The sequence below is a fragment of the Cryptomeria japonica genome, chromosome 8 (assembly GCF_030272615.1).
Source record: "Cryptomeria japonica chromosome 8, Sugi_1.0, whole genome shotgun sequence".
Classification (NCBI taxonomy): Eukaryota; Viridiplantae; Streptophyta; class Pinopsida; order Cupressales; family Cupressaceae; genus Cryptomeria; species Cryptomeria japonica.
Window position 1 is genome coordinate 738986996 of NC_081412.1, and position 27662 is coordinate 739014657.

The 27662-nt window shown below is 35.4% G+C and overlaps 1 protein-coding gene across 4 annotated transcripts in view; it reads left to right on the top strand.

The window, feature by feature from the left end:
• Positions 1-27662, top strand: part of LOC131061451 (K(+) efflux antiporter 2, chloroplastic) — a 211011-nt gene that overhangs the window by 123257 nt on the left and 60092 nt on the right. For all 4 annotated transcript variants that reach the window (XM_057995147.2, XM_057995145.2, XM_057995148.2 and 1 more), the window contains 6 exons: positions 1151-1255; positions 1342-1470; positions 18691-18900; positions 20396-20545; positions 24285-24338; positions 24472-24530. In XM_057995147.2, the coding sequence (XP_057851130.2) occupies positions 1151-1255; positions 1342-1470; positions 18691-18900; positions 20396-20545; positions 24285-24338; positions 24472-24530 (707 nt within the window). The remainder of the gene's footprint in view (positions 1-1150; positions 1256-1341; positions 1471-18690; positions 18901-20395; positions 20546-24284; positions 24339-24471; positions 24531-27662) is intronic.

A 27662-nucleotide genomic window follows, 5' to 3' on the forward strand; every position in this document is an offset into this window, starting at 1 on the left:
AATCTGCACTTCTCATCACCAAATTATCCCCCCTCTCAAATGAGGTTTTCTTCTCCCTTTTATATATCATTGTTGAGGGAGTCACAACTTTTCCTTTCATGTCTTTTGACTTTTCATTAACTTAATTAATTTTTTATTAATCATATATAATTATATCATTTTATATTTTAATTTTATTATTATCATTTATTATTAAACTCTATTATTATCATTTATTATTAAATTCTATTTCAAAGTGGGGATATTACAAGAGTCTTATCTTGCAGAAGCTACTAATGCATTAACAATGGTTACCTTTCATCTACTCTATATCAAAATCATAATGCTGTAGCTTTCTTACCCACTCGTGATTCTTGAATAAATTGCAACTTAATTAAGAATTAATCACATTTTGTTGCCCAAATAACTGGTTCAACAAATTAATTGAAAAAATCAGCAGCAAGTCCAAGAAGAGATTGGTCAGGATACATTACAATTTTAAAAAGATATCTGCAACTAGCTATTCTGTTACATGAATTCAAAAGGGAAAGAGCACAAGGAAATGTAGAATGGAATGGCAAATGAAAAAAAGAGAAAAAGTAGGAAAAGGTGCTCCAAATGGACCATGGGCTACTCCAAATGCACCCTGGGCTGTTATTAATCTCCACACGAACACTTTGACTGTTTGCTGCACAAATCTGTTGGTCATGTTTTGCTACAATGTCTTCTTCATGCTGTCTGTGGTCTTGTCTTGTCTTTGTTGTTGGTTGCAAGTTATGTCTCTTTCGTTTAATTGTCTTTTTCTTTTTGAATTTTCAGGGTTTGGGTGGTCAGTTATTGTTTTTTTTTTGAAAGTGTTATTGGCTGGCTGAGTCTGACTTGCGAGTCCTGGTGAGTTTGCCAGACCTGATGAGTTGATAGAAACTTGCTGGCAAGTATGCAAGCCTCATTTGGCTTGCCTTGCCTTGGGACACAGTGTGTGTGCTAGGTATCTGATGAATCTTGTAACTCTGAGCTATTCGGTATAATGTTAAATTTGTGGGTTTTGTGAAAATCTGGTTCCATATTGCATTGCAGTGATATAAGAATTAGCAATTTGTGTTTGATTCTCTTGTACAATTTAGAATCTATTTAGTTTGATCTGAGTTTTGATCCTTCTCATGAAATTCAGCTGCTACGTCCTATATATAAGCAAATTGCAGAAAATCAAAATGCAGAGATATTTTCTGCAAACACACTGCTAGTTGTTCTTGGGACAAGTGTTCTGACAGCGAGGGTACGTGTTCTTATCTTTTGATACATCTTGTTCTGACAGCGAGGATACGTGTTCTGAATTTCATCTTGTGGCTGTCACATGAACAGGCTGGACTTTCTATGGCTTTGGGAGCTTTTTTAGCCGGTTTGCTTCTTGCAGAAACTGAGTTTTCTTTGCAGGTGGAATCGGACATTGCTCCATATCGTGGCCTTCTTCTGGGGCTCTTTTTTATGACAGTAAGGCTACTTTTATATCATGCATTTTAAGATTTGTTTTCATCAGAATATGCTATTGAATTTTATAACATCATGTGATGATAAATTTCTCAAGCCATGTTTGGTAGGTTGATCCTTTTATGAGTTGCTTTGCTTGAAATATGGTTACTGGGTATCAAGGGAACATACGAAGAATCACCTAGTTCGATAATGAGAATGAAAATAACAGGAATACACTAGTGCTGTAACTTGGCTGGAAAGGAATATGTTTGACATGCTTATGTGACGCAATGTTTTTTGTTTTACCATCACTCCTATTGAAGGCAGTAATAGCTTTAATATATTTACACTTTCTGCACACCTTGTGCTGAAATTCTACTAATGTGAAACTTCAATTCATGTAAATCATTATTCTCATCTAACACACTACTTATGTCACTGAATGTTCAGTTTTGTAGTATTTACTACCAGCATAAATACTGTTCTCACAAAGGTAAAGGATGATTATATAGGTCCTGGCTTATCTGACATTCAACTTAGTTTATGAGATCGCCTTGGGGGATTAAGAGCACCTATGCGCTTTATTTTGTATGTGTATAAATATGTGTGTGAGTTTATTTTAAAAATTCGTAGTCCCCTGTTGTCAATCTCACAATCAAGCTTGGGAGAAAACAGGGCTTAGCAGCACAACAATTTGGCCTATGATGTCTTCCCTGTGGGAACAAGTGTCTAGATAGTATAATTAGTATTAGTTATGTTTTGATTACAACTGATTGGTATGAATCGTGATAATACCTTGTCAGATGTTTGTTGTTACTAGAAATACTTTGAGTTGTTGCTTACAGTTGTAGTTACTTGGCAAACATTGAGGAGTTAATATAAAACTTTAAGGAAAGGGGTTGTGCGTTGGGATTGTTCTTTTGTTTCAGTTTCGTATAAGAGCATCAAATGAATAAAGAAAGTAATTGATATATTATTTGAAAAATTTGTTGAATTTTTCTGCAATCCTCAAATGAATCATTTTTGTGTATTTAATCAATTTACTTTGCATTCAATAGTTGTGTATTCATTTAGCAAGTAAACATTTGTTGCCATTGTCTTTTAGAATTTGGGTAGAATAAAAAGATTATTTTATAAATGGGACAGCTAGTGAAGAACCAACGGAATCCATTCAAAAAAGAGCAGATGATTTTATGGAATTTTTGGTTTATGGTGGGGCATATTTGTGAAAGAACGTGTATGGAAGGAATCTAAAGGAATGCAAGTTCCTCATACGTAATTTATGATAACTTAAGAGTGAGTGAATAAATAGATATATTCCGTGATACCATTCTGAGACTCCTTGCAAGACATTCTATAATACTGCAAGTTCTACTAGCTGAATGAAACTATGAAGTTCTTAGGCAACAAACAAAGCAGTGTTATGAGGATAGAGATTGGCATGAAGAAGAAGAATGAAACATTGACTGACATCACACTTTGCATAATTAATTAATGCCCTTATATCGAAATAAAGGTAGGAAGAGATCACAAAATAGTCAAAGAATTGAATAGGATGTGAGATGATCTCTAAGCATCATAGAACAAAGAGAGGAGACAATTAAAAGAAGAAATTTAACAAACTCTAGCTGTATAAATCCTAAGTTGAAGTCCATCTTGAGAAAGAAGTAGAAGTCAAAGCATGAGTCGAACATATTTTTGGAAAAATAAAAACTATAATATACCCACAAGGAAATATACGAAGGTAGTGTGGGAGGAGATAGCAAGATACCTACCACTACTAGATGAGGCCTGGGTTGATTTGCTGGATCAAGTAGAAAAACCAAAACAACTTTTTTTGAATGAGGGGAGTTGGGAGATAGAGTTTGAGGATTCCTTCATAGATGGGGAAGAAAAACGCACGAGAACAACCTCCAAAACATCAAAGAGCTGTTAATCGAAGAAACTGAGTCAACAAATTTGTTTTAAGGGTGTATAGAATAGAATTTGAAGGCTATATGAGTGTGTGGAACACCAAAACTGTAGAATAGGTTGAGGATTCTCACATGGCCGAGAGTGCGAGAAAAGCACCAGAATTATTGATGTAGGCAAAAGGATGAAGTATTGCTTGATACTTGAGCACAAATAAAGAAGACTATACCTAGATCCTTGTACGGAGAGAAATTTTTTTGGTTAAGCTAGAGCAAAAGTAGAACAAGTTATGTCAAGGGATTGATGGTGCTCCAATGAACAAGAAAGTACTTCCACAAGGTTGGGATTGGATAAGAATATTGCAAGATAGGTGCTAGAAACCATCATACTAGTTAAGATGGCCAATCTATTGCAAAGCATTCCCGAATTGTGGACTGCAATAGTCAGAGAATAAAAGATAGTCCACGAGAAGAATGCGGATATGATAGTAGAGCCTCTAGTACATGGTGACTAAGTGATAGATCCTATGTCGTTGACCATGAACTTGGTGAAGGAACTTGTAGTGGTTAATATTGAGATTCTTGGGGAGAATCTCATAAATAGAGTCATTGTTGGAGGATCCAAAGTAAATGTACTACCTCATGACACTTGGAAGAGTGTAATGTCCCCTTCTCGGACCTATTCAGTTGCAGTGGCTGTGTCATAGCCCCCGATTGGATTAAGAGAAACAGACAACCGAAGGATGAAATTGTCTTGCTTGCGTAAGATTCACCATTTCATCGATCCTTAAACATGCTACAGTCGCTTGTCTCAAGAAATTGGGAATGTTACAGAACCGATACAATTAGAATGTTAATTGCTGAAGGAGGACATACGATTGCATTAAAGACATGATTAAGTATTAGTTAGCATAAAGGATAGTAATCTGAGGAAACAATTAGTCATGAAAGGACATGATGGGCCAGATGGACACTCCTCCCAGCCGTCATCACCATGAGCAGTAGGTCACAGGTGAAAGGCAGGGGATACTAATTGCAGCTAGATTCTTGGACAATCAGAAAACAAGAAACAAATTACCTTGGGCAGCATAAGGAATCAATACATAGTCAGCAATAACAAACACAATCAATAAGTCAATCAAGTATAATGATTTTGGATCAGCAGATCAGATTCTCTGCAGACAATATGTCATGCCCCCTCCTTGATCCTAAATGAAATAATTATTATTTTTAACTAATTACCAAAGAATGATTATTTGAAACCTATTTATTTATTAAATTAATATTTATTACTAATAAATATTCAAATAAAAATAAATTAATTTGATATTTATTAATGAAGGATTAATTAAAATTATGAAATATTATTATTTAATTAATATTCATTAATAATAATATTCTAAAAATATTCAAATAGAGTAAATTAATATTATTATAAACATTACACATGTTTATAACAACGTCTATATTAAAGGGAGACTTGAGAAGTCATTTGTTAGAACTAACAATAAGCAATGAAGCAAACAACCATTATTATGGAGTTTAATAATACGAAGACAGCGATCTAAATTAAAACAATGATTTAAAAATATTTTGTTAATACACCAATGAAGTGATTATAATATCGACTAATTAGTAATTAGTCTTTAATATCAATAATCGTCTCATCAATCCCTTATCGTAAAGTGAAGAATCACTATTGAGCAGTGGATATCAATCTAAGAAATACTAATCGAGCATATCAATATTTTGGCGATAGTAATTTGGGGAGCAAACGTTTCACGGCAATCATATTTAGTTCGACATTATAATTAATTAAGTGACTATAGTGTTGACCGAATAATATATCATCTCTTCGTTATTTTATACGTAGTCCAGTTCTGAACACCAATACCACTTATCTATGGAGCAATGGAGTTGCAAGCTAACGTTGAGCAAAGTATGGAATTACGGTGAATTATTGGCATGAGCTTCCTTCTACCATCACGATACTTTGTATTTCTATATGGAGCTATTAACGAAGAACATCAATTAGTCAAACACTTAAACAAACAATCATTAAGTTCTATGTTTGTCTTTAACCTATCTTCTTATGTTAAGAGGAGATGCAATATGATTATGGAGAGACACATCACTTTGATTCTCAAATGATGCAGCCATTCCCTCTTGCGAGATACAAAAGGGAGATCAAATTCGTTCTATCAAAGGGGGGTGCTAAGACAGGGAACGAAGGTGGTGTATCCACCATTCTCCAAGGCCTTTTAAGAAGGATTAAGCAAGCATGAATAACATCCCACCCATATCGCATGGGCACAAAGATCAAGATCAGACACAGAAGCATACTGAGACATATCCTCTCCTTCAATCATATGGAGATAAGACTGGAAGAACGATCAGACATTATACTCAAATATATGATTGCTCAAATGCATGGTCATAAGCACGGTATTCCAGGAAAGCGATCAGACACAAGTACTAGGAGCAGAATCGTAACTGTGTGCAAATACATTTATATAGGAATTGAATCTATTTCATAAGTATCCACAACATTTATAATGATATATCGGCTCAGTCCACCTGTATGCACAATGACACTCCAGTCATCACGGATAAGAGTGAAAAGTAATTCAGATTCTGAAATAGAACGCCCAGGTAAGTTATGCTAAACTCTAACCAAATGAAATATTAATGGCACAAAGGATGATATTGAATCAAACATAAGAAATAATAATCAGGCATATTATATCAAGAATAAATATATACATTTCTCACCAATAACTTCATAAAATATATGGTATATATTAACGTGTCATACTAAATTTATAACAGTAATGCACAGGGATGTGTTTAATACGTATGCTTAATATATAGGAAGTCTAATAATGATTGAATGCAGAATATTGGGAGTAATATTAATATAGACTGCAACACGTATGATAGTCTTTCTTAATTTCTTAAATAGTGGCAGACCAGATCTGACGCATGGTCAGATCTGTCTGTCCATACCCCCCCGCAAGATATATTATTGCTTTTTAGGTAGGGATGGTATTATTAATTTATATATATTTTGGTAATTAGAAGATACATAAATATTGGATAAGATTATTCAATTCCTTTATTTATATTTGTTAATGCATTATAGCTCCTGCAGGATAAGTAAAACCATACTTATATATGCCGTTATTTATACTGTTTAATCATGCTGACAATACTTATCTTGTTGTTGATAATAATCCATATATCGAACTTAATAATATTGCAACGTGTATCGGACTTAACTAAATGCTGTTGTTAATAGAGCGCCGATTCAAATATACAATGCGCCTTTGGTTATCGGGTGCATTAAGGCATTGATCCTAGTCATGATTTGCAATATGATTATCGGGGTTTATATGAACCGATTCATTATAGTATTTGTTAAGAGATAAAACAAACATATATTGAAAAGGCACCGATCAATGGGTGCATTGATCGGTCATGCCTAAAAGGCATGACCGGTCAATACACCTATTGACCGGTTGCCTAAATGATATATATACCAACTGAATTCATTTGGAGAAGTCATAGAAAATATTAAATGATCTCTCTCCCACAGTCTGCACAGAAATAAATTAGAATTGTTAGACACAAAATAATAAATTGCAATCACATAGCATTACTAGTTTTAAACTTGTTCTTCAATAGAAATTGAATATACTTTACATGGTATCAGAGCCACAGTAATCGAACCTAAGGCTATTCAATTTTGACAAATTCAAGAACAAAGTTATAAACTACATCACATTTCTAAAATGGCCAACGCTATCAGATTCAAAGATAGACTCGGAGGTAGCGAAGATTTTTCAGCTTGGAAGTTTAGAATCAAAATGATTTTGAGAGAAAACAAAGTTGATTCATATGTTCAAACTGAAAATGCACAACCAGAAGATGAACTTGACAAATCAACATGGATTGAGGGAAATGAAAAAGCTATTAAAATAATAGTGGATGGGGTAAGAAATAACATAATGCCCATCATTAAAAAGTATGAGATGGCTTATAAAATGTTCAAAGCACTCGAAAGAACATTTGAGATATCAAATGCAAGTCGTACTTTGACTTTGAAATGAGAGATCAATCATATCAGTATGAACAAAGGGGAAACAATTAACTCCTACTTTATGCGGATATCAAGCCTAAGAGATGACTTAGCTTCCCTTGGATACGAGATCCAAAGCAAAGAGTTAACACTCATTGCTCTAGATGGGTTGCCTAGTGGATGGAACACATTCGTTCAAGGCATCAGTGCTAGGTCTAAATATCCCAAGTTTGAAAGATTAAGAGATGATTGTCTACAAGAAGAATCAAGATTGAATAAGGTAGGAATAAAATAGAAGAATATAGACGAAGACTTGCAAGTCCTAAATACAAACACTAATAAAAAGTTCAAGAAGAAGCAATTTAGGAAGAGAAAAGCTCATCAAGGCAAGAACACTACAAAGAAAGACCTATCACATGTTCAATGTTATAGGTGTGACAAATTCGGACACTATGTTGCAAAATGCCCAGAGAAAGGAAAGCAAGCCACATTTGCCATAGTGAGGAAATCCAAAAGAGAAAATGACTCTGAGAACTATGTCCTCTACTCAGCACTTACAAGCCATGCTTCAAACAAATCTAACTCATGGGTGATCGACAGTGGCTCATCCAGACACATCACCGGTTTTAGAGAAGTACTAGACTCCATGATGGAGGATGATGATGAGGAAGTAACCATCGGAGATGATTCATCACATCCAGTCAAAGGAATTGGAACCTGCACCATCAAACTAAAGACAGGGATGTCATTACGACTTGAAGGGGTACTATATGTTCCTGGCATCAGAAGAAATCTAATCTCCATATCAGCACTAGAAGATCAAGGATACAAAGTGACCTTCATGGAAAACAAAGTGTTGGCTTGGCCAAAGAAATCTTCCATCAAGAACGCTAAGGTCATTGGTCAAAGGCAAGGCTATTTGTATGAGCTATGCACAGAGCCCAATCTAGCCTTGATCCATGAAGCCACTAATGCAAATGAAGTGTGGCACAGGAGATTAGGCCATCTGAATTATAGAGCTTTGTCAACTATGGGAAACCTTGTCACAGGTCTACCTAAGTTGAAGCAATATCATTCAGAGGCATGCAAAGGATGTGTCCTAGGTAAGAATACCAAAAGTACATTTCAGAATAGTACTAGGAAAACTAGCAAAGTTTTGGAATTAGTTCATTCTGATGTATGTGGACCTATGTTCGTACCCTCTCTAGGGGGATTTTTGTACTATGTAATTTTTGTTGATGACTACTCTAGGAAGACTTGGATCTACTTTCTGAAATGTAAATAATCAGAAGAGATCCTAAGTAGATTTAAAGAGTTTAAAACTTTAACAGAAAACCTCTTAGAAAACAAAATTAAAACCCTAAGAACTGACAATGGGGGGGAATACACATCAGAACTATTTAAAGATTTTTGTAAAAATTCTGGGATTAAGAGGGAGTTAACAATACCTTATAACCCTCAACAAAATGGAGTAGCTGAAAGAAAAAATAGGACCATAGTAGAAGCTGCCAAAGCTATGATACTAGATCAAAATCTAAACTTGAATCTTTGGGCAGAAGCAACTAGCACTGCTGTGTACATACAAAACAGATGTCCTCATTCACACCTTGAAGATAAAACTCTTGAGGAAGTCTTTACCAAAACAAAGCCAGATATCAGCCACCTTAGGATATTTGGGTGTCCTGTCTATATACATGTACCTAAAGAGCAAAGACTAAAACTAGAGCCCTCTGGAAAAAGGGGAATACTTGTAGGATATAGTGAAACTTCTAAAGCTTATAGATTCTATGTACAAGGGCAAAAAAATATTGAACTCAGTAGGGATGTAATCTTCGAAGAAGATTTAGCCTTCAAAAGGGCCCAAAATACGATAGAACTTGAAATCTATAATCCTACTCCTAACCTAGTAGAAGATCCTACTTCTGAGCTTCAGAGGGAGTATCTTGAGGAAATTGTAGGGGAAAGACAAAACCCTCCTATAGAAAAACTCAAGAAAAGACCACTATGGGCCACCAAAACTGTAGCAGAAGCTCAGAAGTTCGCTGCTCCATCAGGAACCTTCAGGGAAAGCAAGAGGCCTAAAAGGTTCACCAACTATGTTGCCCTTATGAATGATCTCTCTAAAGTTGAACCAAACAATGTATCAGATGCACTCAAACATCAAGTATGGAAAGATGCCATGTCTGAAGAATATCAGTCCATTATGAAGAATGATGTTTGGGAGATTGTTCCTAGACCAACCAAGAAATCTGTTGTGTCTTCTAAATGGTTGTTTAAAATCAAGCATGCTGCAGATGGCAGTATCGAAAAGCACAAGGCCAGATTTGTAGCTAGAGGGTTTTCACAGAAGGAAGGAATAGATTATGAAGAGACATTTGCACCTGTTGCTAGGTATACATCCGTAAGAACTGTACTAGCCATTGCAGCAGCAAAGGGGTGGAAGGTACATCAGATGGATGTAAAGACAACATTTCTAAATGGCGAGATCTCAGAAGAAGTCTACTTAGAGCAACCTGAAGGGTTTGAAATTCATGATACAGAGTCTCATGTGTGTAGACTCAAGAAAGTTCTCTATGGGCTCAAACAGGCTCTCAGGGCCTGGTATGAAAGAATTGACACCTATCTTTCAAAGCTAGGTTTCTCTAAGAATGATGCAGATCCTAATCTCTACCTCAAAAGAAATAAAGGTGATATGCTAATATTGATTTTATATGTTGATGACTTATTAATCACAGGAAATGATCACCTAATAGATGAATGCAAGAAAGATCTATCCACAGAATTTGATATGAAGAACTTGGGGCTTCTTCATTACTTCCTAGGATTGGAAGTATGGCAGAATCCTGATAATATTATACTGAATCAAGGGAAGTACACCTTGGACATATTGACGAGATTCAGAATGCTAAACTGCAGGCCCATGACCTCTCCTATGGAAACCAACTTCCATAAACTTAAAGAAGCAGCAACAGAGTCAAAACCCATTGACCCTACTCAATATAGGCAGATGATTGGGTCCCTGATGTATCTGGTAAATACAAGGCTAGATATCTGTTATGCTGTTAATGCTCTAAGTCAGTTCATGTGTGAACCTAAGGAGATACACCTGGTTGCAGTAAAACATATAATGAGATACTTACAAGGTACTCTAAAGCTTGGTCTTAAATATGAGAAAATTGACATAGACCTACATGGATTTACAGATTCAGATTGGGCTGGTAGTGTGATTGACAGAAAGAGCACTTCAGGGTGCTGCTTCAGTTTAGGTTTAGCCATGATATCCTGGATCAGCAGAAAACAATCTTCAGTAGCTCAGAGTTCCACTGAGGTTGAATATATTGCAGCTTCCATGGCTGCCCGAGAGGCAGTATGGCTTAGGAAGTTGCTTGTGGGAATGTTTGGAGAACCTATGAAACCTACAGTTATTCAGTGTGATAATCAAAGCTGCATAAAACTCTCTGAAAATCCAGTATTTCATGACAGGTCCAAACATATTGAGATTCCATACCATTATGTGCGAGATATGGTTGACAGGAATGTGATTAATTAAGAATATGTGTGTACAGGAGATCAGACTGCAGATATTCTGACCAAACCTCTTTCCAGAGTGAAGGTTGATCATTTCAGAAAGGGCTTAGGTATGATAGAAAGGTAATCTGCTTTGTAAATCTATACTTACATACATTTAAGATGTTTAATGTGTAAACTTCTTTGTCATGTTTGGACAATCTTTGGTTTTCTTTGCCACCTGTGTACATATCTAAGAGGTGTCGATCTCTAAGATACTGAACACTTGTATGTAGACATCATAAGGTGATGATCTTATGGTAGTCAAACCAGCGATCATGTTGGATCTCTAGTAAGTCATGGATGTGCTATGACTAGGTTGTGATAAAACATTTATAAAATGTTATTGCACTTATCACAACCTGGATATGATGAGAATCTCAACACCTCTCATATGGTTATCCTTGTATTGCATGTTTAGGCAATACTGATATCACGTGCTTAGGTGATATCTCAACCAGTGATCATGTTGGATCTCTGGTAAGTCATGGATGTGTCATGACTGTGTTGTGAGAAACATTTATAAAATGTTATTGCACTTATCACAACTTGGATATGATGAGAACTTAACACTTCTCATATGGATTATCCTTAAAAGTATTGCATGTTTAGGCAATACAGATATCACATTTTTAGGTGATATCTTGATAAATATTTGTATCACATGCTTAGGTGATACTTTATAAACATGCTCAGGTGATGTTCTTTTATTTTTCATATCATATGTTTTGATGATATTTCACATGATATAGATTTTGATGACTAACATTGTCTTTGTTATGAAAGAGAAATGTGATGCAGGTTACCTATCTTCCAGAGCTAAGAGGGAGTGTTAATGCATTATAGCTCCTGCAAGATAAGTAAAACCATACTTATATATGCCGTTATTTATACTGTTTAATCATGCTGACAATACTTATCTTGTTGTTGATAATAATCCATATATCGAACTTAATAATATTGCAACGTGTATCGGACTTAACTAAATGCTGTTGTTAATTGAGCGCCGATTCAAATATACAATGTGCCTTTGGTTATCGGGTGCATTAAGGCACTGATCCTAGTCATGATTTGCAATATGATTATCGGGGTTTATATGAACCGATTCATTATAGTATTTGTTAAGAGATAAAACAAACATATATTGAAAAGGCACCGATCAATGGGTGCATTGATCGGTCATGCCTAAAAGGCATGACTGGTCAATACACCTATTGACCGGTTGCCTAAATGATATATATACCAACTGAATTCATTTGGAGAAGTCATAGAAAATATTAAATGATCTCTCTCCCACAGTCTGCACATAAATAAATCAGAATTGTTAAGACACAAAATAATAAATTGCAATCACATAGCATTACTAGTTTTAAACTTGTTCTTCAATAGAAATTGAATATACTTTACAATATTCAGGTCTGAAAAGGATAATAGATTTATCTATATAATAATTGACAGTAAGATAGTAGCAGTATTGGTGGCATGCACGGTGATGTGTTCAATATGATGAGTAAGATTGGAAGCTCGATAACGATCATATGCACTTGCAGAATTCAATAATAGTATAAATATAGATATTAATATAATAATTATTATAGTATCTTTTAGAAACTGTTATGCAGTAATGCAAAACAATTCATATAACTAGTTATTAATAAATATGTAAATGTTTTATAATGAATCAGAATAAGATCAATTATGTAGTAGGGTAAATTAGCAAGTACTTGATAGACAAAGGAAAGAAAGAAAATCATAGATTTGATTCACATTAAGATAGACTTGTCTCTTAATCAAGTTAGTTCAAGTCATAAGTACATAGAAATAGATTAATTGTGGTTATAACAGGTCTAAAGTTAGTAGGGGACATTACACAATACTTGTTCACAGGCAGATTATTCTGAGACATCAGTTTGGTATGTTGTGTCATTACTTATGAACCGCTTGTCTATTTACAACTATATTATATCTGAATATTGTAACAGCTATATTGTTTCTTATTTTTGTACATATAACAGAACTAATCAGATCTATAGTGGTTAATTAAGTTTATAATAATTTGATTAATTTGCATTAATAACATATCTATTCTCAATTCAAAGAGATTTGCATATTCATAGTCCAATTGTTTAATCACTTCTATTATTCCCCCATTAGGAGAGGCATGGTGTTGTTAGGGAGAGGTGGAGTAAAACCATCTGAAATTAGGTGAGCCCCAAGGGTAAGCTGGACGGATGTTCTTGAAACCTGGGCCCAATTATGGTGGTGGTGTCAGCGCGCCCTAGACAAGTAAATCCCCATCTAGGGTTGAGGATTAGGAAGGAAGTAAGAATTGGGGCTTGATGATAGACACGTGCAATTGTATTATGGACAAATATGGTCATTAGCTTAATAAATTAATTTAAGGCATGATAATATTGAGTAATGGGTATTGTTTATTGGGAAATTGGCAGCGTCCTAGTAGGGGACATTATAGATTGTTAGCCTATTCTTGGGTTCTTGTGGGCTAATTGGTGGTGGTTAGGGAACTCCCAAGCGTGCCCTCCACCTTGACTTAATCATCATTTCACTTCGCCTTCATTCAATTCAATCAAAGGCATTTCTCTCATCGCCTATCAAGACATTTGGATAGCGCCTCTTACCTTCATCATTGCCAAATATGATCCCAAAGTCGTGGATTTCACAACTTCGTGGATTTCCATGGGTCGCCGATTTTGATGGCCCAAGGATAAACTCAGTGACCTCCTCTCCAAGTTGACCTCTTCATCATCTGTTTAAGTTGATCTTTCATTGTCTTTGCTTACAAACTTGAAGGATTCAAGGGTTAAACTTATTCATTATCATCTCCATTTAGCATCTTCACTAAGTCCCTCAAGATTGTGGATTTTGGTGAGTCATGGATAACTCACCTCGACCACCTTTGCATGTTGATTTCACAAGTGTTGGGTAATTTGTTTGTGGGGTTGACTTGGTGTATTTGTTCTTTTCCATCATCACTTAGACCTTGAATCATCTTCATCAATCGCCTCATCTCAGATTGATTATCACCTCTATGCTCCAACCTAAGGTGTCGAGCTGCTTGCTTGACTAAGGCTCATCACACCTAAGACCTGACATGAAGGTTGCACTGTGAACTATCACCCAATGACTACCTTGACACTCACCTATCACTTGAGCACTTAGACCTGCAAAGACTATAAATTAGTCTAGAGGGGGACCTGATTGTTGCTAGACTTCCTGACTTGATCACACCTTTATGATAAAGGCATTATATCCCCTCACAAGCAAGAGGTTAATAACTAAAGAAACTATTGCCAAGCTAGACAACTAAGCAAAAACAACTAACCTATGAACAAAAAAGTGGGGGTCCCCATTTGCAATGGGGTGATGTGTGAAAACGTCCCAATACATAGTATGGAGGTGTTCGTGGTCATAAAGTACTGGGATATGTAATCTTGCACCCCATACAACTTCCAACAATTCACACTGTACGACCTCCAACAATTCACACTATACGGCCTCCAACAATTTACACCGTACGACCTCCAACAATTTACATCGTACAGTCCCATACAACCTCCAACAATTTACATCGTATGGACTGTTTCATTTTGCTCCACACAAAACCTTCTTTGTTACATCATATAGCCTTTTTATGTTTGCAATGTACGAACTTGCTAGTGTGATATAGTTTACCTTTATCTTCCATATATCGTATGAGATTCAAATTATCTAATTGCACGACCTGCAAGAATTCATATTGTATGAAACATTCTTGGCGTATGACTTGGCAAGGTAATTATCAACATTTGGCCTTGTCACACAATCAGCCTACGACATTTTCAAGTATTGAAAGTACAGCCTATGCAAAATACCATCGTACATAATTTCAATTTTGACATCGTACAACCTGTTCAGTCTACCATCGTACGACTTCATGTTTGCGTATGGCATCAACATGGGATTGACTTTCAATTTGTATGGCTTATACCCTTCCTATCCAGCATTCAATCGACTCTTGTACGACCATTTTCCTATTGCGTAGTATGGTGATGCGCATTCTTCATGAAATATTAGACTTTACGATGTTGTAGACAATGGCTAAACATCCCAATCTCTCTATTTTCAGGCTTTGTTAGCATTGGTTTTGGCATCTTAAAAAATCAAGAAAATGACTTGTGCCAGGGAGTTCTGTGTGGTTTTGAAGGTCTTAATTTGGGTTTGGTGGCGGGGGCTCCACCCCTTGACCCTGCAAGGGGTGCTGCCCCTTGACCCCCATTTGATTTGGTAGGTACACTACAACTTGAGGTTGTCCAGTCCAAGTCATTGTCTACACTTTTGTTGTTAGTCTTTCTGAATATTACTTGATCTATACTTGTCGTCTGGAAGATGACTTTTTCTTTCTTGTGGGGGGATGATGTAGTCAGCATACAATACCTATTGTTATGTTCGATAACATTGGTATGCATTGTCATCTTTATTTTTTCTTCTTGTATTTAACATATCAGATACAACAGTAAATAGCCGTCGAATGATGTTCTTCTTCATATCACTGATAAGAATGATTTGTACATTTCATTGGATATAGGAGACTGTTCATTCTGTACATTTCATCGGATTGCTTCAAACTGAGATTTCTTGTGTGCAGGACTTTATTCAGCAATCGTGTTTTTGTGTATGAGATCTGCATATTGTATTTTCTGATATATTCTGATGGATTCGGATTGTTTCTTTGTATGTTGATTGTGTTGAAGATGTCTGTTAGATCCATCATCATGATCAAAGTAATTGTTATGAACCTGTGTTATAGTCGGATTGATATATTTATATCGAGTCTATCTTGGTGATTCAGTTAGAACTTCTTCTTATCAGTTATGGCGGTGAACTTTCTCATTGCTTATGTCTGTAGTTTATAAAGTCATATGATCAGCAATACAAAGGAGTGTTTGTTGTTAGTTTAGACATTGGTTATAACTACTTTACAGGTAACTGCCTAAACAGTTAAGTGGTTTCTAACTGTCTTTTAACCATCCAACCAATGGCTACATGTATTTAAAGAAGGCAAAGGATCGGTGAAAAAAAGTTAATATGGGGGTGTATCAAAGTCAAATACAAATTAAGTTGTTGCAGATGTGAAGTGTGTTAGAGGTTGATGATATGTAAAATCTGAGAGTAACATTGAGTGAGTTTGTAAATTCTGAGAATATCATTGTAAAATCTGAAAGTGAGTTTAATCAATCTGATTTCTTAACAGTCATCAAGTTGTGAGAAATAAGCAAGGAGTTTTGCAAAAGAAGGTTGTAACATCAAGAAGGTTGGTGCCTCAAGGATGCTGATTTGGTGCTCAGTCTGTGAAGTTGGTGCTCTCAAGCAAGGGATTTGGTGATTTGTAATGTCCCCATTTTCGTGCCTTCTTGAGCATCAGTGTTTTTCTTGGATTAGCCTATCTAATTGGTCTTTCTAGGTTAATTAGTTGATTTTGAGGCCATTCAGGGTTTTTTCAGCTGACACTTTGGGTGTCATTTCCTTGTGTTCTCCTTTCTAGTGCATTGAGATAATTAAAATCTACCTTCCAAGGGTCATTTGGGCTCTATTTACACTCACTATATTTAGTAAGTCACATGGATGTTGAGTTGGACCTTACTATTTATAGTAAACCATTTGGATGGTCAGCAGGCACTGTGGTTACCCTTGGGGTGTTGGCAAGATTAAATAATTATTTTTTAACTTTTTTATATTGGTTTTAATTGAAGTTTATGATTTATTTATTATTATTAAAGTAATAACTTATTAAATATTAAAAACGACTTTATAATTAATGGCGTTATAAGGGCATTAAATGCATATATTCATTTAATGATATAAGAATCATTTATTAAGGCCAATTGTGGGACGCCAACCTTGGAGGAAATTATAACATTAAAAGTAAATGATATTTAATGTTATTAAATGATAAAAAAGGCCAAAGGAAATCGTGGCTTTTTGTGGAGGTATAAAAAGCCAAAAAGCCTTCATTTGATATTATTGATCATTTGTAAATTGTTGAAGTTTCTGGAGAGCAAGGGTTTGTTGCTGAAGATCCAGACTTTTGAGAATGAAAACTCTCAAGAGGAACAATGCCTGAAGGTGTGGGACATCATCTGAGGGTGCTCAATTGATAATCTCATCCAGAGATTATACTTTTGCTTATTTGAATTCAGATTTGGAGGTTTATGAAAGAAAATCATATCTGCTAGGGTTTGAAGTTCATTTGCAGGTGGAAGACATTGCTTCAGATTTGGAGGTTTTGTTGCCATATTTTTCACAATACCATGAATGGCTAGGGTTTGGCATGTATTTTGTGAAGGATTCTGAAGCTTTAATGAATTTTCTGAATGTTTGCTACAGTGACATGAACAGTGCTGCTACAGCAGTTTGCAGGGACTGGTTTGAAGATTATAATCTGCACACAAGAAAGATAATTGTTGGGCATGTTGAATTCTGGAACTTAATACCAAATCGTCCAATTTCATTAATGGATTGGATCAGGTCTGAGACAACTAAGTGTTGCTGGGAGGCGTATAAGTCTGAAACTTTAATGGTGTTCCAAGATATGGGTTGTCACCTTCATTAAAGACCAGATGTTGTTAATTTGCTGCTCAAACGGGTTAGAGAATTAATTGCAGATTCATTTCTGTATTTAACTTTGTGAATTAAAATTATATTCTCCAAATTAAGTAAATGGAAAGTCTGTTTCAGTTATATGTTCTCTTTTGTAAATGTTGAAGATAGTTCATGGCAATACAAACATTATTCCAGAACATGAGAAAGTCTGCAAACTGTTTGTCTAAATAACTCAGCGTAAAAAGGTGAAAATTTAGGCACAAATTGGGGTGGGATACTACATGATTCCTTAGGGTTGATGCCCTTAAAGCGTTGTACACATTTTAATTTGTGAGGCTGGATTAGGACAGTAGATCCTAGCAGCATTTCTCACTGTGGTTTTTCACCTATCTTGGGTTTTTCACATGCTTCATGTGTTATTTCTTCTTTGTGTGCTTGCATTCTTTTTAATTCTGTTTTTAAGCATATCAGTTTATCAAAGTTCTAAGGATCTGAAATTATATCTTCTACTGATTCAACCCCTCCCCCCTCTCAGTAGAAGTATTGTGTTCTACAGAGGAGATCCGTTGGATGTTGGACTTGGTGTCACTGAGACACAAGCAGATATCATGGCTGCAACATCATCCATGACTTCTCTTAGACACCCGCATGGGAGTTGTCGTGATGTTGGTCATGGGACGAGTGATGATGGCTCCTCTGAGCCATAGACTTATATTTTCAGTTTTGATATTTGTTTTGATTCCATGGATTTTTTATTATAAGAGATTTGTATACGTTTGACAATATTTATAATTTTATATATCTAACAATGTTGTTTCATTCAGCTAAAAATTAAAATTTGTTTTTACTTCTAGTTTTAATACTCATGTGATCAATGTATACTTGTGTATATAGTTAAAGTAGCTTTTATTTGATTAGTATGTTTGTTTAATGTATACTTATGCGAAGGGAAACTGATATGGTTTTGAGACATTTTATGCTTTTACTATCCTCTGCAAGAGAGGCATGTTGGGAATAATATTTTTTTTAATGTTTCTTTTACTGATGTTTGGTTGTATATTTGTTGTTGACTTCTTCTATTTGCAGGTTGGAATGTCAATAGATCCAAAGTTGCTGGTTGCAAGGTTTCCAGCCATTTTGGGAACTCTGAGCCTTCTAATTGGTGGGAAGACTGTTTTAGTTGCTTTAGTAGGGCGCCTCTTTGGAATATCAACTATTGCTGCTATTCGAGTTGGTCTTCTTTTGGCACCAGGAGGAGAATTTGCATTTGTGGCATTTGGTGAAGCTGTGAATCAGGTGTGTGTCATTATCACATACAATTCAAAAAGGTTGTTGAGATCACAGTTGTTCAATGTTATATGAGCTTAATTGGAAATCTCTGCTGAACTATATTTCTTTGACAGAACAATGGTGCCCATTTGATCTAAGAACCTTGACATGATGTTAGATGAGAGAAATATGGCTTCTTTTAATCAATGCAATGAATGGATGTGGGTTACCTTCCTTACGGTTATTGCCAACAAACATAATAATGGTTTCTTATGGAAATTGGTTGTCCTAGAAATGATTCAATTATGAACAAGTCAAAATTCCCCCCAAAAGAAATCATCTAATTAAAACTGACCATTGAAGCTACAATTACCTAACAAAAAGGCAAGAAATATTATTCATAGGCATTGAATCATTGACAATGCCAGTGTCGTGTCACTGGTTTTTTCCCAAATTGTTTGTAATTTTTCCTCAAATTTCTTCAATCTTTATGTTTATAGAAATAGAAACATTTGGCCATTGTTGTACTTTGTTTACAGAGTTCCGTTTATATGCTATGGTTATTGTTGAGCAGCTGAGCTATATCCACACACAGCATAGCTATAAGAACACCTACTGTAATACATAATATGGATTCTATATTTTAAGCTATATGTACTGGTTTTGTGCCTATGGATTACTTAATTGTCATGGGAATTTTCTAAATTTTAGAATGCCAATAATTTTATAATGTCCTTGACACTGCCCAGAGGTTACTTGTCTTGCCATGATGCCTCAGCGATGGGGAGCCTATGAAATACATCTTTTTCCATTAGTGGTCTTGTAACTATGCTTACCATGTCAAGTATAATTCATTAAATTTCATGCTTCTTGGAAGAAAATTGCAACCCCTGCTCTTACCATGCATAAAGCATTTTGAAGACAAATTATCTTCATTATTTGTGTGGTCTCTGCTTCTTGAAGAGAAGTCAGTTTTTCATTTTAACCATGCACAAAGTCTCTTAAAGATAAATTATCTTCAGCCTTTCTTATATTTGTTTTCTTCTTCTGAAGAATGATCCATCTTACTTATGTTACACTGTCACCCATTATCCTTTGCTTTCAATAGTAGTTCTATCCTTCTCAAGTCTGATGGCCGGTGCTATTTTAAAAAGTTAATCATTGTATCATGGTAGCAAAAAGGAAACATGTTAAATTTAGTTGAAGGCAGATCTTCTCTTGTTCTGTACACTTTGGCCTTGGATTTTTTTCCTGGATTTCTCTTAATGGGGGGCAAAGAAATCAACAAATTATACATTTATAAAATTGAATTTGACTGCAATAGTTCAAGCATAGTTCAATCAGTCTTAGATTGCTTCTTCACTTGAATCGCAGGTTCCAATTAAAATTCTAGAATAGAGCTTAAGGAAAAGTGAAATGGAATTAGAAACCTAAAATATAGTAAATTTTGGATTTTTTATTGGATGGTTTGATCCAGCTGCTTATCATTTAATGTCTTCTTTACTCCATTTAATGACTACAGGGTATAATGAGTCCACAACTATCATCATTACTATTTTTGGTGGTGGGTTTGTCAATGGCTATTACACCATGGCTTGCAGCTGGAGGTCAGTTGATTGCATCCCGTTTTGAGCAACATGATGTACGGAGTCTGTTACCAGCTGAGAGTGAGGTATGTTATTTATAATTGTGGTTGGACTAGATTTTTCTTTTTTTCTGGACATTAATTATTTAGGCTGCACAAAAATTTGCAAAGGTGTGAGGTTTGTCGCAACAGTAGATTGGATTTTATGTAATTGTATCTATTTCTCTGAAAAAATACCTATCACTCCATAGAATAATCTATTGCAATCTGAATCTTGCATAACATCTGTCCTTGGAAACACACATAAAATTATTGATTGAGCACGACTAATGTTTATATGAAAGTATTGTTGTACAGCTCAGGCTGACCTTCACCTTTCTCCTAAAGAGCAACCACGGAGAGAACTGAGTTAGACTTTATTGTTTCCCAGAACTCTCTATTGTTCTTGATTTTTGCCTTCTTTTTCTACCAAACAGTTTAACTGTGGATAAAATGATTTTGATTAGTGTTACTAGCAGCAAGGAAATGTGGACTCGTTTTTGAAATGATCGCTTTAGTTATGAGAAAAAATATGTATGCTGAGTGTGTGGTAATTAGTTTTGTTTAATTGTTTCTAGAAGCATATTCAAGCTTTTTTTACCTGTTTGAATGAAATGACTTTTGAATTTTTATCGCTGAGAATTGGAAGGTTTTACTAAATAAGGAATTAAATTTACTCATTGTTTTGGTTTAGTTTGACATTTTTTCCTAGTTTTGAAATTAATGTTAGCTGTCTATCTATGCATCTATAAATTTGTCGTTCAATTGAGGTTGTGGTATATTTATACTATTTTATACCCTTTAGCTGCTACTTTGAACGTTTAGAAGCATGTATGGTAAGCATCTTCGCCATGGAACTTTGGGATGCTATAACGATCAACCCAAATTTTTCTTTCAGATATGTTTACCCACTGAGAAGTTCTTGTTGAATTTGATATGGTTTTGGTGCAGAGTTTTGAACTTAAGTGTATGCATTCATTTTTCAATAATCATTCTTAAAGAACAATCCAAAACCTAGAAATTGCGAAATGAATTGAGCATTCATTTAACGTTTGGAAATGATTAAAGGTACATTATTCTCAGCTTTCATTAACCAACAGGTCTGATACACAAATCATGAAAAACGGTGATATTCGGCAGTACAATGTTGACTACAAAATACACCTCTGAAGGTGGGTATCACACCAAGACACTCCTGCTCCTCAAAAGGCTTCAATCTTCCTGCTGCAACAAGTATTCACCCATAGAAAACAATAATCTCAAACCCAAACTAACCCACAGTAAGCAGCTTGGCACTTCTCTTGAACAGGGGCAATTCATCAAACAAATCAGATTTATTCTCTGCTGCATACAACTTCAATAATGATAGTAGAAGGATTCTAATGAAGCCCAGCACCATTTGAACCTTCAACAAATTCTGAAATATGAACAACAATTTAAAATCATCATCTGCTGTAGCAAGAAACAAGCAAAGCTTGATGGCGGTTACTCTTCCATTAATCCCTTGGTTCTTTAACACTGTTCACTGTTCTGAAAATAGATGATCCCTTAATCAGCAATGCATCCCAAACTCCTCAACAAGAACAGACAGCTGTTAGACAGACCCAGTAAATAAATGCAAAAGAGTTGAGCCTGGTATGCAAGGGCAGGTAATACTGGAAGACCCAACGACTTGGTCTTAAAAAATTCCAAAATCAGTCTTGTAATGAGTGCCCAGCCAAAGAAAGATTTTCATAGAAGTACCCACATTGAACCGATGACTAGGTTGACCAAATCGATCACTTATATTCTTCAGTAAGGAAAACTCACAAAAATTACTGAAAATCAATTGCTGATATCATAAAATCCTCACGTCCCAAGAGAAAGAGCTGGCGGCCAGGAAAAAGGGGTTACGATTCAGTAGATAAATTCAGACATTCTTCAAAACACTCTCAAATCAGTCTTAACGTGGGTACTTATCATCAAGGAATTAGAAAATGCAATACCCAAAACCAAAACTCTTCATTACTCTGCCAGATTGATTCAAAAATTGATTTTTTCTCCTTCATCGAGCTCCTGTACGGACATAACTTATTATAGATCCAAAAATTATTACCAAACTCATAAAATCTCAATAATCAAAACCCATAGATCTCAAAGAACAACACATTTAAAAACTGGAAGATCCTCGTTATTTCATGTGAATACTAAACCCAAAATGTCAAAAAATCTGCTTCAAAATACTGTGACTGAGAAACCAGATATTGCCCCTGAAATGAGACAATCAATCTACCATCCCGGAGAGATCTTTCACTCCCAAATATGATGTCCTCAAGGAAGATTTTCGGTCTTCAAGAGCTCTGTAAACCCAGAAACTCAAAAACCTGCACATAGATAAAAAAGTAAGGCAAATCTTTCTTTTATTTCTGCTCCCTTCACCTTGGCAAACTTAGGCAATAAATTTAATTTTTGATGTCCCACTAAGCCCACACCCAGCAATTTGAGAAAAAAATATTAATTTTCAATCATCCCACTTATGACAAACTTAGGAGGAATTAAACAACAATTTAAAAAAAAAATGAAATAGTTCGTTATCCTCACCACTTGGGCACTCAACTTAGGAAATATTAAAATTTTGCATTTTATTCATCACTTGGCACACACTAAGGTCAAATACAGAAATATTAATTAACTAAGTGTATTAAGTGCTAGACCTTATAATATGATATTTAATTAATTAATAACCCCATTAAATGCAAAAATGAGCTCAGATAAAATCGATCAAAACCAATTGAAGAAGGAACTGCACAGCGGCTGAACACCAGAGTCCCCCTAACCACACACATTAGCCTATGGGGGAACCCATGGTAGGCTAACGATCACTAAATGCTTAGGCCTAGAGAGGGGACATTACAGGCACCGCATTGCCTATAAAGTTATTTGCAAGTACATATCGTTGTTCATTTCTGAATTTGTATAAGGATTAATATTTCCAGGTTTTTGTAGTTTTCTAGTTCTTTGGTCCCAATAAGCATGGATGGAACATGATCAATTAAGCTTCTTTCGTCCAACTTGTCTATAATGATTTGTTGACACTCTCAAGATTAGCCTGTATATTAGCCATATACCTTGAAGCCTGGTACTCTGATTTGTGTCTTAGAGCATAGTTGTGTAAGACTTAAAGAGTACTGTATCAGCAAATGCTTATTTTTTGATGGTTTGCCAATAATAGTGTGCCTTCAGTTGGAGGGCTTCGTTGATTTACTTTTGATCACTATCTCACCAAGGACACAATCTATCCAAATCATTCAGTGTGATGGATAAAATTGGTATTGTATCTGCCTGCATCTATCTTGATATTACTAATGCATTGCTCCTTTGTTACGTTTTCAAATAAAGCTCATTGTTTTTGTGATATACCATAGATGCTTTGGTTGAAGACCCTTGTGTATCTGTCTTGAAGATCATGCTATTTACATGGATATTTGCAAGTCTCCAAGTCTCTCATGATGCAAAGCACTGTTTATGAAATTGATTGTTTCTAGCTATGGAGAATGTTCAATTTTCTGTGGAATACAATACTTTTTATGGGTAATGAATCCATTGTATATTTCAGAGAAAATCATCTCAAACATGAAGTTATACAGAGTGGTTAAATTAAACTTTATTTTAAACTGAAAAAGCTGTTAAAGAAATATGATATCAATTGAGCTGTTAAAGTAAAGAAATATGTCCGTAGATTGGATGATGACTAAGAACAACAGTTGCAACTTTAAAGTACTGAAGTGAACTTACAATTTGCTTTCAGACAGATGATTTGCAAGATCATATAATCATATGTGGATTTGGTCGTGTCGGGCAGGTAAGATCTATTCTTTTTTTCCTTAGTTGGATTTCATTGATTGGAATATTGACTATGGGTACCTCTCATTTGTGCTCTTTCAGTAGTTCTTAATTTTTGGTCGAGAAAAATATCTGATCAAATGTTGTTACAGATCATAGCACAGCTTCTATCAGAAAGGCTGATTCCATTTGTAGCACTAGATGTACGCAGGTATGTGTAATTATACGTGTTTTATTGCATAGTCACACAAAAGTGTAACAGCCGGTGTGTATTGTTTTTATATAGGGCTGTATTTTTAAGATCATGTGCTATGCTCAGTCATAGGTTGGGTGAATTATGCCTTAGAATAGGATGCTTCTTTGTATTTATGTGAAAGATTTAATATCATTCTATTAAGGACTTGGAACCATTATGGGACAATCTAATGTCTATGATCAATTTATAGCAGATTTGAGAAGGTGATTATAACAGTTTGAAGAAGAAAGTTATATCTCTTGTGAAGACAATTCAAATGAAGGGTTGTGTTGATGGGTGTTTTATGACCACACCAACACAGAATAAAGTTTTCAAAGGACACTCTATCCTCTCTTGAGCAAAATCCCGTGTATGCTAAGATTGTGAAAGATCATACAAGTGATTCCAAGGTTCCTACTACGAATGCACAACTTTATGTTGGATATTTGAATCGTTCTTCACTTCTTCTGCAATGTTGGCTGGAACTTCTTCATCAGCTATTGCAATCTCGTGATGCTTCTTCTTCGAATAGACACAACTGAAATTAACTGAAATTAAAGGGGAAAGGGTTAGAGAATCTATTGTACTCCTACGGACAATGATTTCAATGGATGGTGCTCCGATTGACAAATTCCACACTCACCAAGTTTTGCTTCGCCATGTTCAACAACTAGAACTTCTTCATCGGATATTGCAGTCTCGTGTTGCTTCTTCTTCGAAAAGACAACTGAAATGAACTAAAATTAAAGGGGAAAGGGTTAGAGAATCTATTCTACTCCTGAGGACAATGATATCAAAGGATAGCGCTCTAATGGATGAATTCCACATTAACCAAGTTCTCCTTTGCCAAGCTCAACAAAAACTCCACAAGACCGGTGCAATCTTCCAAGGCTTATGGAAAGAATTTTCATATCATAATGAACACCATCATAGTGAACAATGTACATTCAATGACCGAAGTTAAGCATCTATATTAAAAAAAGGCTCAAACTAACTTTACACTGCAAATAGAAATCATCTAACTGCAAAAAGAATGAACCATTGAAATTCATCAAACATTGTCACATTCTCCATTAACATCAATGCACTTCTAACAATTGAGAAATTGGAAGAGCAACATGCAACAAGTTGAAATAAACATGAATCCATGATATCTTCAATGAAATCAAATTTTATTTCTCCAAGTCATAAGCAACAACGTCTTCTCCTCCTCCTCTACTTCTACTCTAAGGAGCAAGAGCTCCCTGCTTCTAATGAGCTAACTATCTAATGAATTACAAATGAGAAGGTGGGGCCTTTTATAGAGATCCTCCCACAAAATGAACAACCAAGATTGATTTGAAATCAAGGGCCAAAATTACACCATGCAAACCCTAATTAGAGTTTGACCAAGAATAACCCTTGAGGCGCAAGGTAGTGGGTTTGGCAATTAATGAGGCAACATGCCCACTAAGCATTTAGTAACCCATCACTTAGAATAACATGCCCACTAAGCATTTAATAGCTCATCGCCCAAAGTAGCACACCCACTATCCCTTGCCTTGGTGGCAAATGCAATGAATCTGGCCACGACGATTTGGAAACACGTGACTTTTCGGAGAAGGTAACGGGGGGCCACCTCAGCATGTTGGGCGCCATGTGGACCCGATGACTCATCACGAGGAATATTCCATTTTGACTAATTGTGATGATTTATATTCTCAAATTGCATCATTTGGACCAAGGTTCTAACTTTGATCAACTCTTCTGAAATTATCCTTGATCATTTTCTCCTTTCCATGTAATTGGGTTTGGGAATTCACCTTCTCGGAATATCTTTCCTTGTCGACGACTTTGATTCCTTGAGTCTTTTCCTTTTGACTTTTGATTTTGGATTTTCGGAGGAAATTCTTCCTTCTACATTTGCACTTGAACTTTAATCTTTGAGATCTTGAACTGTCATTCTTTGGAACTGGAATTCCTTTATGCTTTTTGAACTTCCTTGTAGTGATGCCCTTGAATTGGAGAGATGAATCTTTGATTCCCCCTTTTCGTCCTTTGACTTGCCAAATACCATATCAAAGACATTACCTTATGCATTAAATTCCATACCTCATGCCGTTTCTCCACCTTGGGCGCATATGAGACACTCGGAAGGAATATTCAGTGCCTTAGCCAAATTTCGTTCATTCCATGACTTCATGAAGCTGGGCGCACTTGAAGCTTGGAGAAGGAATTTCTCCAACACTTTGCCACATTTTTGAGTTTCCATGCCTTGAGAATGCTTGGGCGCATATAGAGGGATAAAGGGAATTTTCCAGCACTTAGTCAAATTTTAGTTTTCATGCTTTCAGGAATGCTTGGGCACATTTGGAACTTGGAGAAGGAATTTCTCCATACTTAGTCAAATTTCTTCATTTCTTGTCATTTTGGAGATGGGTGCATTTGGGGCTTGGAGAAGGAATTTCCCCATACTTAGTCAAATTTTTGAGTTTCCACACTTTCCTGAATGCTTGAGCACATATTGGGCCTAGAGGAGGAATTCTTTGATACTTACCATTTTTTTACTTTCCAAGATTATGATGAAAAAGTTTATTTGAGATCTAAGAGCAGCAGAAAGGTCAAAATTTTAATTGCTCAGCTGAGGACTGGATCTCATCATTTGAGATGCGAGACTGGTAGGTGAAAGCTGCCCAAAGAAGACTAGGAAGAAAGGATGTGTATTTTTTGTAGCAAGAAGGCGGTAGAAATAGAATGGCATTTCATCAAGGAGTGTGTGGCATATGAGGATATTCACAGTCAGATTGAGAACGATTTAAAGGTGAACAGTTTGAATGAACTTTTTGAAGAGACAAGGCTTCACAAAACAATGAGTTTCTTACTCAAAATTCATAATAGAAGAACCAACATGGAAAAAACTTGAAAATGTCATGTCACCTCCTTGATCGTTATATATAGCATAAATGAAACAATTATTATTATTAATTAATATAATATTTATCAATGAATAATTATTTGAAATTATTAAATATTATTTATTTATTTATGAAATATTATTATTTAATATTTATTAAAATTTATTACTAATAATATTATCAATAATTATTAATTAATATTACTAATATTTAA